The sequence below is a fragment of the Colletotrichum spaethianum genome (assembly GCF_022836535.1).
Source record: "Colletotrichum spaethianum MAFF 239500 DNA, contig52, whole genome shotgun sequence".
Lineage (NCBI taxonomy): Eukaryota > Fungi > Ascomycota > Sordariomycetes > Glomerellales > Glomerellaceae > Colletotrichum > Colletotrichum spaethianum.
The window spans coordinates 94351-108555 of NW_026054822.1; the positions used below are offsets into that span (position 1 = coordinate 94351).

The following is a 14205-nucleotide window of genomic DNA, read 5'->3' on the forward strand; positions in this document are numbered from 1 at the left end:
GATGCGCTCATTTTACCTCCATTTGCTGCAAGAATGGCTGGTAAGCGGCCGCCAGTAACTTTGCCTCTAGAACCAGCCCAGGCGTAACACCCATGAACAGCCCACATGATGCTTAAACTATGTCGTTCGGTTGACATAGGTTTCTCTGGAAGGTCTCGTCGCCGCGGTGTCGTCTCTTCAGCTCCACACAAAACAAAAAACAGGGCTTCTAAGAGAACAGAAAACGGCTTCACATCGCAGTTGATCCGGGGACATCTATTCGAACTCAGACGTGGGGTTCGACCGTAGCCAGATGTTGCGCTGTCTGGTTAAGGCAACGCCGAAACTGGCTTACACACATGATCGCTTCCTAAGTTAACGACTGATTACCGGCACAGCTAGCTGTTCTGAGTGTCGAGATGAGCGCTCCATTACTAGCGGAGACCCTGAGATCGAGCATCTGACCGTGGCACCACACAATGATGAGTATGAAGCAAGTTTAGGCCCGAAAGTGTAAAAGATATTCTTGCCGTTTAAGCACACTGGATAGATAAAAGCGTCTTCGTTGGCTCCTACTATACAGTATATATGTAAACATCTCCTCGGCTGGATCGTGCGTCGCTCTCACCTTGATAATCATTGTCTTCAGCGAAAATGACAACTTTTCGGAACCATGTCTTCACCGCGTTGGTTGTCAACACTCTCTTGATGGTTCACACTGTGCTTGGTCAACTCAACTGTGACTTGTTACATCCGAGTGGTCTTCAATGGGACGTATTTTACGGTCGGGACTACAATGTTGTATCTGAATTCTGTAACCAGCAAGAACGGGACGAAGCAAATGCTTTGAGTTGGAAGGTGGATATCAACGGCAACAGACAGCAGCCAGAAATGGAGGAACGCAGCCCGCCGGTCACTCCGAATACCTACAAAGACTACGAAGTGGACCTCAAATGGACGCCACACAAGGGTTTTGTCTCTGGTTCATGTTCCAAGAGCTGCTCGAGGACGTACCAGGAAATAGCTCAGAGTCACTGTAAGCTCACGGAAGACATGATCTTTTCCCCTCATGTTATGATTGACATTTATCAAAAGGTGGTCATGCGGGCGGTGAGAGCAACGCGATGGCTAAAAACGGGACTTGGGACATTGGTTGTGGGCAGTATTCGTGGTTCGTTACCCAACCGGACCATTCCTCACCGACTATCTCGTATGAGCCAAGTCGGCCTATTCGTACCGAAGATTCGTCCTCCAGAATTGCAACGGAGACGGTGATGTGGTACAGTAGCTTGTCGCCCTGATCCTCAAGATAGCACATAGCCAAGTCGGTTGTGGCTGCCAGATTCTTTCTGACCAGGCAGGCTCGTCCAACGTTGGCAATGTCGAAAACCCAGGAGGAGAATTGCAATGGTGCACCAAGGCCGACACTGGAACTTACAGGGGCGTCCGATCCCATCGCATAGAGACCCACATGTCTATAGCCTTAGGTAGCGCTCATTGACAAACAGTCCGTGATCATGGCCCATAACGGTGGGCCCACCACTCTCACCAATACTCTCAATACCAGGCTTGTTTGTTGCACTCTCCCCATTCTTTCTCTAATTACTGCGTCATGGCAAACAAGACTACACTTAGAGGGAATCTGGTGTCAGAAATACGAGTGTCGATGTGTCGATTTGCGAGCCCTTGCGTACAGACGGGTTTGAGGTTGTTTTCGGGGGTTTACTTGAGGGATCAAGATCTGCGGATGTTTGTAGATCCTCTTGCTGATTCGGGTTTGCTCTCCTAATTAGGGGATACGGAATGGCTGCGAAGGATGAGGCAACAGAACGACCGGGGACACGATTGTGAATAAGGTGGTTTCTCCTGTAATATAGGGAGTCATCTGTATCGAAGCCATCGTAACAGAGCCCGATGGATTGGAGAATGACTCAGTGCCGATAATGTATCGCAAACGTGCTGCGTGGCTCATGATGTTGGTGTAGGTGAGTGCCAATTTGGCAATGCAGTCATTCCGCTATCATCCAGAACCGGCTTTCACCGGGGTCATTCTAGCAGTGTCTCAGTATGAGCGCCGAGCTGAGGGGAAGCCGCATTCATGACAACCCGGCACGGCTAGTTGTCCACGCAGTACCATGTTGCCGTAAGCGACCATGCTTGCATCTATTAGCCTATGAAAGACCTTGTATCAGGGCAGAGCGTTGGAGTGGCGTTTGATACGATGCTCAGCAACATGCTCCCCTGCTTGCTCATCATGGTGCATCAACGGCGACAGGGCCTGGAGCATGCCTCCGACCTCCTCTCAAGACTAATGGGGTACATACCAAGACGTGTTGGTCCCTAATAGACGTAATTGTCGAGGTAAGTGGTAGGGATGGAAGAGCATAAATGATAAGCAAAGCGGCGGCGAAGCTCCGATCTATAAGAAAGCCAAAACCCGCCACACAACTTCATGCGTTTCTCTTCTTTCTTTATCATTGACCGCATTAACCCGAACTCGAAGATGACTATTATTGATCTTACCAACGAAAGCGAGGACGAGGTCGGAGTCGAGGTCGAGGTCGAGGGCAAGGAGCTTTCGCACTTTTGCTCCTGGTGTTATGAACCCCTCCAAGAGAATCGCTTGCTCTCTGGTTGCTCATGCGTTTGTTCCCCACGCCCGGACTCGAGGCTTGACTAAACACATGCTCAGGTCATTTGTCCGAAATGCTGCAACAACTACCGAGAATACAACGGGACCGTTGAAGTGTACTGTTCCAAGCAAAACCACTCGCGCCATGGAGGTCAGCAGGTTCGAAAGATCTATGAGTTGGCCTGCGCCATCTGCCAAGCAGATAACCTACGCATGCCTCTACAAGCCATTTCGTGCGGTAAGTCTAATCCCATTACTTGATACCAAGGTTCTACAGGCTTATTTGATTCCAAGGTCACGTATTTCACACCGCATGTCTTCAATCCCTTGGGCCAGAACTCGCAAAGATGTGTCCATACAGATGTGGTACAGGAAATTGTTGCCTTGTGGCTCCTACAAGTCGGTTGGAGAATCGCAACGGCGGTATAAAGAGGAGAAAGTTCTTAACAAGCGAGTATCATAATCGGAGACTGATGAAGAAACTAAGAGAGGAACGGAGTAGGCATATCCAGAAGATATTGGACGACGAAGAGGAGGAATTGAAGGAGTGGAAAGCTCGGACCATGGCAACATTACGCGATCTAGAGCAGCGACTTGCCATTGCACAGTAATCTTTCTGCAAAGGCACGCTTGAAAACAGGACGTTTGCCACAAGTCTCTTATAACGATACGAGTATCCTACTTTAGGTATTGATAGTTGCTTCCGACCTTGAATATTTTTTTTTTGCAATTGGCTGCGTAGAGTATTCTTGTTTTCTGACATAATCTTGATAAAAGAAAATCTTCTGCCTATGTGCTGAATGGCTTCACCCGCTCCCGACTTGTACCGCTATAGCCCTAATACTGGCGGTTAAGGAATTGGCCTTCGTCCGACTTAAAGCTTCCTTCTCTGCAGGTGTGCCAACATGGTGAGGTCTCTGAATTCTGAGACCGTCTTGCTGAGAGGTTTGAAAATCCGCATACAGGCTAAAGTCGTGAAAACTGCATTCCTTGATCTTGCGATGGAAGATCTTCGGAGTTTTCCTCGCCACCAATACGGCAGCTGATAAGTTGCAAGCCACTGGCCGCCATGCTACCGACACTGTTTCGGGGTGAATACTTTGTTCACATTGTCTATAATCAAAATGTGAGGAATCAGACCAAAGCAGGGCTTGCAAAGAAGGAGTAGGTAAGCAAGTGGAAAGACCATGAGCTATAAGTTACTGATGAGTTCACAGGGCGCGCTGATGCCTCAGTATAGCCGCCCACCAACGACGACAAACTTCGCGTTTTCGGTCTACTATATCCACTGCCGTTAGGCATCGGAATGCATTGGCGGAAAAGTTTCAACAAGAAGGTCTTATCTGCTCCTTAGAGGGGTCTGTAGTACTGCATAATACAATTCTGGCCAGTGCTGCATGATATCCTTTACCAGGTGGTTCGATAGGTAGTTGAGGTTCCTGATCGAAAATTTGACAGAGTCAGACCTCAGACTCTGTCTACAATCGTTTCCCCAGGCAACCCAACGGGCTGGCCTTTACTGTCATCCACACAGCTACAGCTGCCGTTACCATGAAAAGTGATCCGGATACTAGGCCGAGAAGAGCAGCATACTGCCAGGCATGTCCAGCTGTAAACCAAAAAACTAGGCCAATAACCAACTCGAATAACATAAAGTCGAGAAAGAAGATCGGCACCCATGCCGTTGCTCGACGCATGCGGGTGGGCTCGTGGCTGCTCTGGAACTCGAACGAAAGCATGATTGTTATCATTGCTGTAAAGACTGCCGTGATGACTGAGCTGACGAGGAGGCACGTTGAGACATCGTTCAAGACCGAGGCGGTTGTTGCCGATCTACCAAGCAACACGATCATGGTAGCGCTGCCAGAAATGGCAGATGCGAGGATGACCACTGGGTACAGACTCTTCAGACGGTCACTCTCTGCAATCTCTGCGTCGAATTAGCAATCCGACGGACCGGAAACATCCATAGTGGTGCACTTGCCATGGGATGAGACGAGGATCTTGGTCTCTGTTGGGGAAGTCATTACTGGGAAGGTTGCTGGTTTGGTTTGAAGTTTAGAATGTGCACCTCTACAATAAGGAGCATCTGAAAAAGATGATGAACCTAATGAATACAGTACACGTATGCGTCGATTGCGCAACCTTATTTAACTAATGCTTCGTGTTGTGGATAATCCACCAACTTGGTCCTCATCCATTTCCTGCGCTTCGGCCGCTTCAAGAAAGCTAACGGGGCCGCTTTTAAGTACAGCCAAAAGTAGCTGCTCTCTCTCAAGATTTGGATATGTGGGTCAAAAATGGATGTTCCAAGCCAGGGGCAAGCAGGGAGCAGACCTCCAGAGATATCCACTCTTTCGGGTAACACTTTTGCACGTCTTTCCAGTAGGTCTTCCGCTTGGGCCGATATCGATAGCAAACGCAACATGGTGTCCATGACTTCTTGGGGCGTCCGCGAGCGTGCGTCGGTCGTACAATACGTAGAACTGCGAGCATTGCAGAGCAACCCAGTCGGTAAGAACGATGCTTGGGCGCAAAAGGGATCATTGTGACTGTTATTGTGGAGAGTGCCAGGAACAATCGGCTAACCGGGTTAACGTGCATGAGGATTTGAAGCGGCAGCTCATTAGGCAACGCTAGGATTCCCGATGACTGAATCGGCTGTGGCTGTTCAAGAAGCTGCTTTCCTTAGCATAAGGTCTACAAACGTCTGGACGCAGACCTAGCCTATCCCCGATGGTATTTTGAACGTATCCCACTGAGCAGGGGCATGCTTGCTCTGGCAATCGGCTAGGTGAGAAGGCCACTGTGCGTACATCAGGGATGACGAATGATGTGGAGTGGTTTCTGTGTGGGGTTTGGACGATACACATCGCAACTTGGTCGGTGCGGTCGAGGAACGAATCACCCGCCACATGCGGCGTGTGCCCAGCTCGCTTCCTGTCCGATGTTTTCCCAGATGTGTTTACACCAATCCACATAAATTGAATGTACTCTCAACACAAACGGCCGGCAGGCGCGCGCCTGGTTCGGCCACGAAGGATATTCCAATAATGCGCGATGAATGTTCCACACGAACCAGGCGAATCGCCACTGCAGATGTGCCATGCAAGATTCGGAGACAAAAAAGGCTCACCGCTCACCGCCAATGTTGCCCGGTCTTCCGCCATCGCACTATGAGAAGCTCGAGATACCGATGCCTCAAAAGTTTACAAGTTGCACTCGTCAGGAGTAACGCTCACCTTCTCATTGGCGGTCACAAAGTAGCCGGTGACTTCGCGTTATATCTCAAAACTTGCCCAAACGGCCACTTCCGCCGTGAAGCCAGGTTCCGCGGGGCCTGTCTGTTACTCGCATCCTAATAAATCACTCGAGAGATTGAGCTTGCAATCATGCATCAGTGGTTCGCGCTGGCTTGGCACTGGCTCTTAGTACACAGACCACCTAGCGGTGCCCCCACAGCCGACAGGATGGGTTAAGCAACATCATGTCCATCGACCACGCCCTCCAGGTCGTCACCCCAGCTGACCGTAATCCGCCACCCTGGCCTCACCGTAGCATGAACGGCGAAGATGTGTGGCGATGATCCATAATTAGCGGCGCCCCCAGGTCGCCGCAGCGGTATCAACTTCCCATGTGTTGAATGTCCGGTCCTTTGTCAACGGACTCGGGCATAGTTATGAGCCCCGTCCTGGCCCTCGGGAGAGCCTCCGTGCCGGCCATGTTCGCTGGCCGCGGCACACGGCACGCATGGGCATGCTGTCGCGGGTGTCCCAAGCGCTGACCCCCCAAGGTAATTACGAAGTCCGCATTTGACGCGGCGGTAATTAACACTGGCGACCATGTCTGGTAAGCCACGGTCGCAGGTGTACGTACTTGCTGGAAGATTTGAAACATTCTCTGTCGCTTGCCGCTGTCACCCTCGTCGTCTCCTTGTAGTCGTTGCTCAATTAAGTCAGTTAAGAATGTCAACATCCTCTCGCTCTGACACCAAGTTAACGTTGGACCAGTGAAGGCGGTTGCTGTATATATGGACTGCTCCCCTTTACTTAGTGGCTACTTGTTTTCCTACCAACTCATAGTCGCGGTGGGTTTCTGGCACCATAAGCCGGCCTCGCATTTCGGTTTCCTCGACTCTGAACCGTTGCTCGGACTTCCCTAACTGCTTTGACACCTAGCCGGATTTGGCGGATATGCCCGATCTCAAACTCTCCCTGCCGTCTTGCAAGTCGAATCTGCTTGGACACTTGCCAAAAGAAGCGGTGAATCTTTTTTGTGTTCTTTGCAATCCGAAAAACGGGCGCAACAGCAGCAGTTGGCGTCTTCTGGGTTTTCGTCTCTCGGCCAGGGGCTTCCTCGTTGCTTTCCGCTGTATTTTCCATCACCGCGTCGCCCCTCGTCTTCTCCACCTCCCCACCTTCCCAATCAGGCATGGTGGTGTTTGGCTGTTCTTCCTGCCGGCTGTCGTCGACTGGTCCAGAGGGATCAAAGCGACTGGTCGTCTCGGCTTCCATCTCAAACAGATCATGCATGCCAACCTCAAGGAACCCGATGAAGGAGTCCTCCTCGCCCGCGTTAGTCTGAGCCGCCGGGTCGGTGTCAACCACGGCGACGTCCTCCGTCATGTCGTCGCGGTTTTCGCTGAACGGCGCTGTTTCTGTGGGTATCTCATGTTGTGCTGGGTTCGTGGGATCTTCGTCCAAACAGGCGTCGCCTTGTTGGGTGTCCGACGCGATGCCGCAAATATCAGCGACACCATTGTCATTGGCCTCGATCTCGTGAGGAGCATCCGAGTCTTCATTCACGACTTCATTCGCTTCTGCGTCTTCGGCTGCGCTGGCAACGCTCTCTTCTGTTGCACTGTCTGTAAGCTGCCCCACTTTGTTGTCGCCTGCCTCCACCGTAGTTTGACTGGGCTTGGGGGTGGTCTCCCCCCGTCGACGGCGTGTGACCCGACGTTGGCCTCCAATTCCTTGCATGCCGTTGGCGAGTTCCGCTAGCTGGTCCAGACTTACGTCAGTTCAAACCGTCCGAACCCCAAAAGACTTCTCTATTGCCAAGACTTACAAACCGGTTCACGTCAGGGATACTTTGGCCTTGCGGGACGTAGACAGCCCCGTCTAATTTTCCATAGGTTGGATTGAAATGGACGACGGCCGAAAAAACCCGGGCCCCCAGGCCCAGCTGCACGGCTTTGCGCTTCGCGCTTCCCCCGCATTTTCGGACCTTCTCTTTCGCCTTTTTGTCGTATGTGAAGACGATCTCGTCCGACGCCACAGGGGCCATGGCTTCGTGACTTTGAGAATTTCTGACAGAATCTAGCTACTGTACATACGAATGTGATCTAATCCATCACAGTGTCGGCTGAGACTACATGCCGTGATGTGACCACATTGCCCTCAAATATGACTTCTCTCGGGCGAAAGCCATTACGAGCTCTGTGGTACGGCGTGATGCGAGCCGGTTTGAGCTCTCATCACCGATTTGTTGCCCTTGCAGCTCCTACGTCGCAGCGCTTCGTTGATGTTGAGCCGATTTTTGCTCTGCCAACCGCAAGCCAAACGGCTGAAAGTGGCTTCTCACTCGGTTTCCGATTCCTGCTTTCTGGGAATCACTTCACCGCAGCCGTTTGTCTTGCATGCTGAATTTCGGGTACCTTTTCAGCAAGAACAGCCACAAGTGGCTGTGGTGGAGAAATTTTCAAGTCAACAACTAGAAGCCGGTATTGGACTCGATTACATTGTAGCAGATCGTCGGGAGCGAAGAGACGGTATGCAGCACCGAAGCGCGGATGCCAAAAGCTGGTAGAGATATCTCAGCCACAATTGCTCCGGCCTATTGCATGTTGAGGCTGGCCACTCGATTGGCCTCGTTACTCGGGTTGTCACTGAACCTTTTCTGCTTACGCAAGGCGACGCGATGAACGCGACCCCATCGCATTCTTCCGGATGTGTTGGCCCATGGGACAGGCTTCGAGTGGTCTTAATACGAATGATGACTGAATTGCAAGCAGTTTCCATTCGCCTGCAAACGACCATTTCCAAATTTCCATCGTTATGTCAACCCGCATATGTCACCCCTCTGATGAGCCCAATTAGCCTGATCAGTAGTGAATAGGGCTTCACAAGTTCGAGCTCGATATTGCCGAAGGGATGGTGAGGAAGCTCGTCCACAAGGCACATAGATAGTGAAGTACAACTCCGAAACGACACAGGCCCATCGGGGACTCTGACATGGTAGAGCTGCACGATTCTCGGCGTAGGAGACGATGGCTTATCAGAATACTTGAAACCGTTTGCATTTCGGAGGGCACAATAAGACCACGCTAGCAGGTGGCTCTAGGCTGTTGACTTATGCCAAAGAATGATAAAAGACAGCTCAAGGAGAGAGGGAACATCAGTTGGGCGCACCAGCCCTGTATCTACGGTACATCCGATGATCGTCATACCCCCTGAGCAAGAACTGAGGTTCAGGTCTTACATAATCTAGGGCGCGACTGTTTACAGGTCTGGCGTTAGCGACCTCGACGTCCTGCCTCTCTCTATTAGAGACTGGAGACCGACGTGAACAAGTTTCCATGACACGATAGTAACGACGAGAATAAAGATAGTAGTGAAGACGTTGCTCGGCTTTGGCCGACGTCATTCGCCCGCTCCGTTTCTTAGGCGCGCATTGTTGCATAGCATGAATAATGGAGGCATGGTAAAGTTCCCCTGTTGCCCCGCGATACCGTAGTGCAGCGCCAGCAACGTACATTCACTCTCAGTGTGTTCCAGACCCGGTTCCACAAATGTTCCTTACGAGGGCAGATGGATAGTGTACTGATTTGCGACTTGGTTCACAACGCTCGTTGCACGAGCTTTGCCTGAGAACCAAGTCACTAAGAACAGCGCCCGCCGGTCGTGGGGATCCAAGATTGCTCTCAATCTCAACCTAGTCCAGGCCTTGCTACATGGCCAGAAACCTGTCAACCGCTTTCGCCAACCCACACCTGAGGCAAAGTTGATTCGTCGGGAGAAAATCCAGCAAGTTGAAGTGGCAAGCTGGACGACTGTGACGCCAATAAATCATCATGCCTTTGACATACATGGTGGCTGTGGAAACGACCTCTTCAGCGCTCCGAAGTACAGGAAGACCACTTGAACCTATTCCAGAAGATCACACTTGCCAGTCAAAACGCTGTGCAAGCTGGTCCATCTAATGTATGGGGTGAATGGTCCGGAAGGAGCTTGAAGGGTGACAATACTCAGGAGTAAATGCCATTGACTAAAAGATTGACGAACCAGGAGTTTGCAGGGGGGCGTTTGGTACCGGGATTGTCAACTCTTGTCACAGGGATTCAGTCGATTCCACATAGTTACCCTTGTAACTTATTATGTGTGCGTGGAATAGGGAAAAGGAACACATATATGAAGCCCACGAATCGATCGACGTGAGGCCACGCAGAACGATCATCAACACCAACAGCGGAACGGAGCATCACCTCAATAAGAAACATGTCTATCGCCGGCATTGATATCAAGAACAAAGACGAAGGATGCGGAGCATATGATACCACTGGCGTTCCGGAGCCGCCGCCCCGTCCAAAGCCTGGATAACAGATGACGAGGTTAGTCCTGTCGAAAGCATTACAACTTGCTTCGTCTAACTCCGTGCATTATAAGACAGACAAAGGTGTAAAAGCAAAGAGATAAAGGAAATGTCGATACCGATATCTGTGGATCATCCGCGGGTAAATCAAGTCGCTAGAGGGAGCTAACTTTGGACCAAAATGTCGGCAGCGATTCTTCCTAGGATATTGTAATCATCAATCATTCAATTCCTCATCACACGTGTAAATAGGCTGGTAACGTCTCTGAGGACCGCTTTGTGAACTACCTTTGACATGTGTTATCTGGTTGGTTCGTCTGTATGTTTGGTTGGCGTGGTGCATTGTCTCCTATCCGCGTGTGGCTTGTTGTGTTACCGTTGTGGCATCTTTTCATAATTGAAGGAGCCTATCTGAGTAATTAAGAGAAGCTAGCAAAGAAGCAAGTAAGGCTTTGGGAAGTCGAATCTTGAAAGCGTCATCTTTTTCCAACATAAATCCCACGCAAACAGATGTGACACAGAAGTCTTGTCAGGCCCTCAGAGACAGGCTTCCATGACCTTTCTTGCGGCAAAGTCATGATACGTGCTTAATGAAAACATCGTCCACCGCTTTATCCAAGTAGAAAACCCAGCAGTGGACGTAAACCAGATCTCACCCGTGCTTTCATTTCTCATCAGCACCGCCCCGCATCGCCCGATCGTCGTGTCCCGGCCACCAGGAAGAGCAAGGTTGGTCTAACGAAAACGGTCCCAAAGCGAGATGCTCAGAAAGAAAGCAACAAAGATTGCAAAGTGACTACAGCTAGCGCCATGCGAAGCGGTTGCGCTGACGGGGATAGTCGCGGTGGTGTGCACTGTTGGTTTGTGGTATGTCCAAGAGGGTTCAACATTGCCACCAGATGTCGTCGTCGTCGTCGTCGTCGTCATCGTCGTAAAACTGGTAATTGCGCTAGCGTTTGATGTTTCGTGGTCGAAACTAGCATTCCAGAACCGATGGCCTGATACCAAGGTGTTGTTGGGTAGTGTGGTTGTATGTGCTGCCGTCGTGGTGGACGTGTCGCCCTCGGTGGCCCACGTGCATATTCGAGGAAGCTCAGCTACTGTTTCTGACGGCGGCTGGGAGGTACTGACTCTCGGAGCAGCAGCAGTGTACACATTGGCAACCGCCCAGATCTCCATTGCAACGGAATCCGATTTGGTTCAACACACAAGTGAGGCTGGAAAGTAATCCTTCAACTCACCTGTTATATATGGCATTCATTTCCCAAAGCTAAAAATGGCTCTGAACCTACGACTGTATTCGTGGTGCGCAAAAGCACGTTTCCGTTTGTCTCGAAAATTTGAAGGCGATGAGACTGCTGCCAGATGTGGCTCATTTTGGCATGCTGTTATATACGACCCTTATGTCGTGAGATATTGACCCTTTCGCCATCGCGAGCTTGCAACATCAAAAATGACACCGTTATTTCCGCAAGAGCCACTTGCTGTCCACTTCGGGCGAACAATGGCTGACGTTTACGAGGACCTTCTGTTTTCCCCTGGTGCGACAAACCATTCTTCTTCAGCAGCACAACCACGAAACCTGCACAGCACCGCTGCGTTCCAACTCAGGCTGGAAGAAGCGAACAGCTTTGTGGCTAGCAGCGTCAGAAACGATCCGAGGTCGCCGTTTCGCCCGGAGAGCAAGTTTTCCCCAGTGGCTACGTCGTCGGCGTCAGGCCTAACAGTATGCCTTAGAGACTTGGAGGTGACGAAGGGATCTGGGTCAATCTTTCGAAGGTCAGAGTAGACGCGGAATTGGCGGAGCGAGTGAAACACCGCGAAAGCTCTCGGCCATTATTTTGATCAGGTTCATCGTTATCACGGATGCATAGTGTCAGTCGACAAAACGGGGGCCACCAGGGAGCTGATATAGTCTACCATGCATCCGTGTGACTTGTGCACTAGTCAAAATTGTGCTAAGCGGGTGACGATTCGAAGGCGGACAGCATCGGCCTTCGTATTTTGTCTACAGTATAACCTTGTTCTTCTTTATCTATGACATGCCGCTTAAACAGCCAGACGTGATGATGCTTTGGACATGAGCGACAGCATGAGTGACAGCATGAGTGACATCATAGCAGCTTTGTTCTGTAGTAATCACGGTCTACATCGATGGCTCGCGGACCTTCAATTCGGCGACCACTGAAACACAGGTGGACAACTCCAAACGCCAGGATAGACACCTATCATACGACCATCGTCGGCCACAAAATAGTACGCCATCCTACCATTGACGAATTCCATGACAAGTCTACCATTCGTCACCCAGCCGAGCGTAGCGCCGGGTGTGATTGATTCAAACTGAATGACATTGCGACGGCCACTTTTCCTCAGGCTCTGACGGCTGGCAAGCAGTCAGTCCCTCATTCTATGGAAACTGTAACGCCAGACACGTACCGTGGACCACGTAGTCGTAGCCCTGGGGGTTCTCCTTTCTCGTTTCGGGCGGAAGGCGGCGATTCCAGGCTGGCTGATCTGTCGCATGGGTCCAGTTCGGCTTCGGGGGTTATTGCCATGAACCTGACGAGGGCTTGGGCTGCGATCAAAACTCACTCTTCGGCGCAGAGTCTTGCATCTTCACGCAGGTCGTGCGTTTCGTAAGTAGCGATGTTCAATACACACCACGAAATAGTGATGTCAGCGTCAAAGGTCGTCACTGATTTTCTGGCTCAGAATGTTTCGAGGCTTTTCCAAGTATACTTTGCTATGACGGTTTTGATGTGGAACGGATGTACTTATAACACTACCCGAAGTTTGGCTTCGATCCTTCTCACTGCATGGCTGCACTGTTGCCAGTCTGACTGGGTGTGCCAAACAGGGCCAAAACAAGCTTTTGGGGTCCGCAAGATAGCAGGTTCAGGATAGGTCCTGTACAGTATAGCACGGAAATTCCGTTGCCGGACGCGAATTGCGTTGTGGCGTTTTCCGATGGTGGTTGATGGGGTGAGAGGGCCTTTTGGAGAGACTCCCTGGATATGAGAGCCATTTGCTGCTTTCTGAATAAACGCTTCGACGACGGACACACTTTTAAATATCATGCTGTCATGATGAAATGCTCTCTCGCTCTGCTCCAGCATCAGGAACGTACTTGATTGACAGGTTGTCTTGTCAAGACTATTCGTTTCGCCCGTAGCTGGACGACAGCCTCACCTAACGCAATGGAGCATCTGGACCAACACTCATTGGACTTACTGATCGATTCCAATCCGTATTCTTTGGACTTTGAAGAGACGACTGCCTCTTCTGATTCATGGTCGTCCGGCGTGAACACGCCATCTTCCAGCGGCAACAGTCTCGCCGAGCGGGGTGTCACACCAACACGGGATGTGCCAATGGACGAGCTCTCTTACCTGGAATACGAATATCCAGATCCATCCGAGTCTCCCTCGGCTTGGAGAGCCCTCGACGGCAGCAGTGAGACTACCGACTTGACACTTGCCTCATCGGGAGATTGGCATGGGTATCAAGAACAACAAGAAGCCGATAGCACAGATTTGGTACCACTTGCAAGGACCCATCACTGAACGTAACTACTCTGACATGCCCGATAGAACGATTTCATCTTCCATGTTCTGGTGCGTACGCCAGAGCGCTTGTTCAGACGGGAGGTGTCCACGGATGCTTGGCACCAGCATCAGCTCGATTGTGGGCGGAAGACTCAAGCGTTACACCATGCCCTCACGAGTTCTACGAACCTATTTCTACGCGACTCGATCGGAGACACGATCCTGCATACACTGGCAGGCGATTTTGGGTTGCCGAACTTGTCTGCAGAAACCGAGGGTTACGACATTCTCCAGCGGCTCTTCGACGTTGGGCCAGACGGTTTCGGGTCGTCAGTGAAGTCCTGTTGTCTATCCATGATCGATTCGCAAAATGACGGGTATTGCATGACCGACGGAGCCCCGGCGGAACCGTTCATGCACACGCCCCTTGGGGTTGCAATTCTATACAACAACCTC

The 14205-nt window shown here is 51.0% G+C and overlaps 1 protein-coding gene across 1 annotated transcript; it reads right to left on the reverse strand.

The window, feature by feature from the left end:
• Nucleotides 1–6687: 6687 nt before the first annotated feature.
• On the reverse strand, nt 6688–7897 carry ColSpa_11880 (uncharacterized protein; the record flags this gene model as incomplete). Its single annotated transcript, XM_049278092.1, has 2 exons — nt 6688–7611; nt 7679–7897. 2 exons carry the CDS (start codon nt 7895–7897, stop codon nt 6688–6690), a joined length of 1143 nt encoding a protein of 380 aa, XP_049134049.1.
• Nucleotides 7898–14205: the final 6308 nt, after the last annotated feature.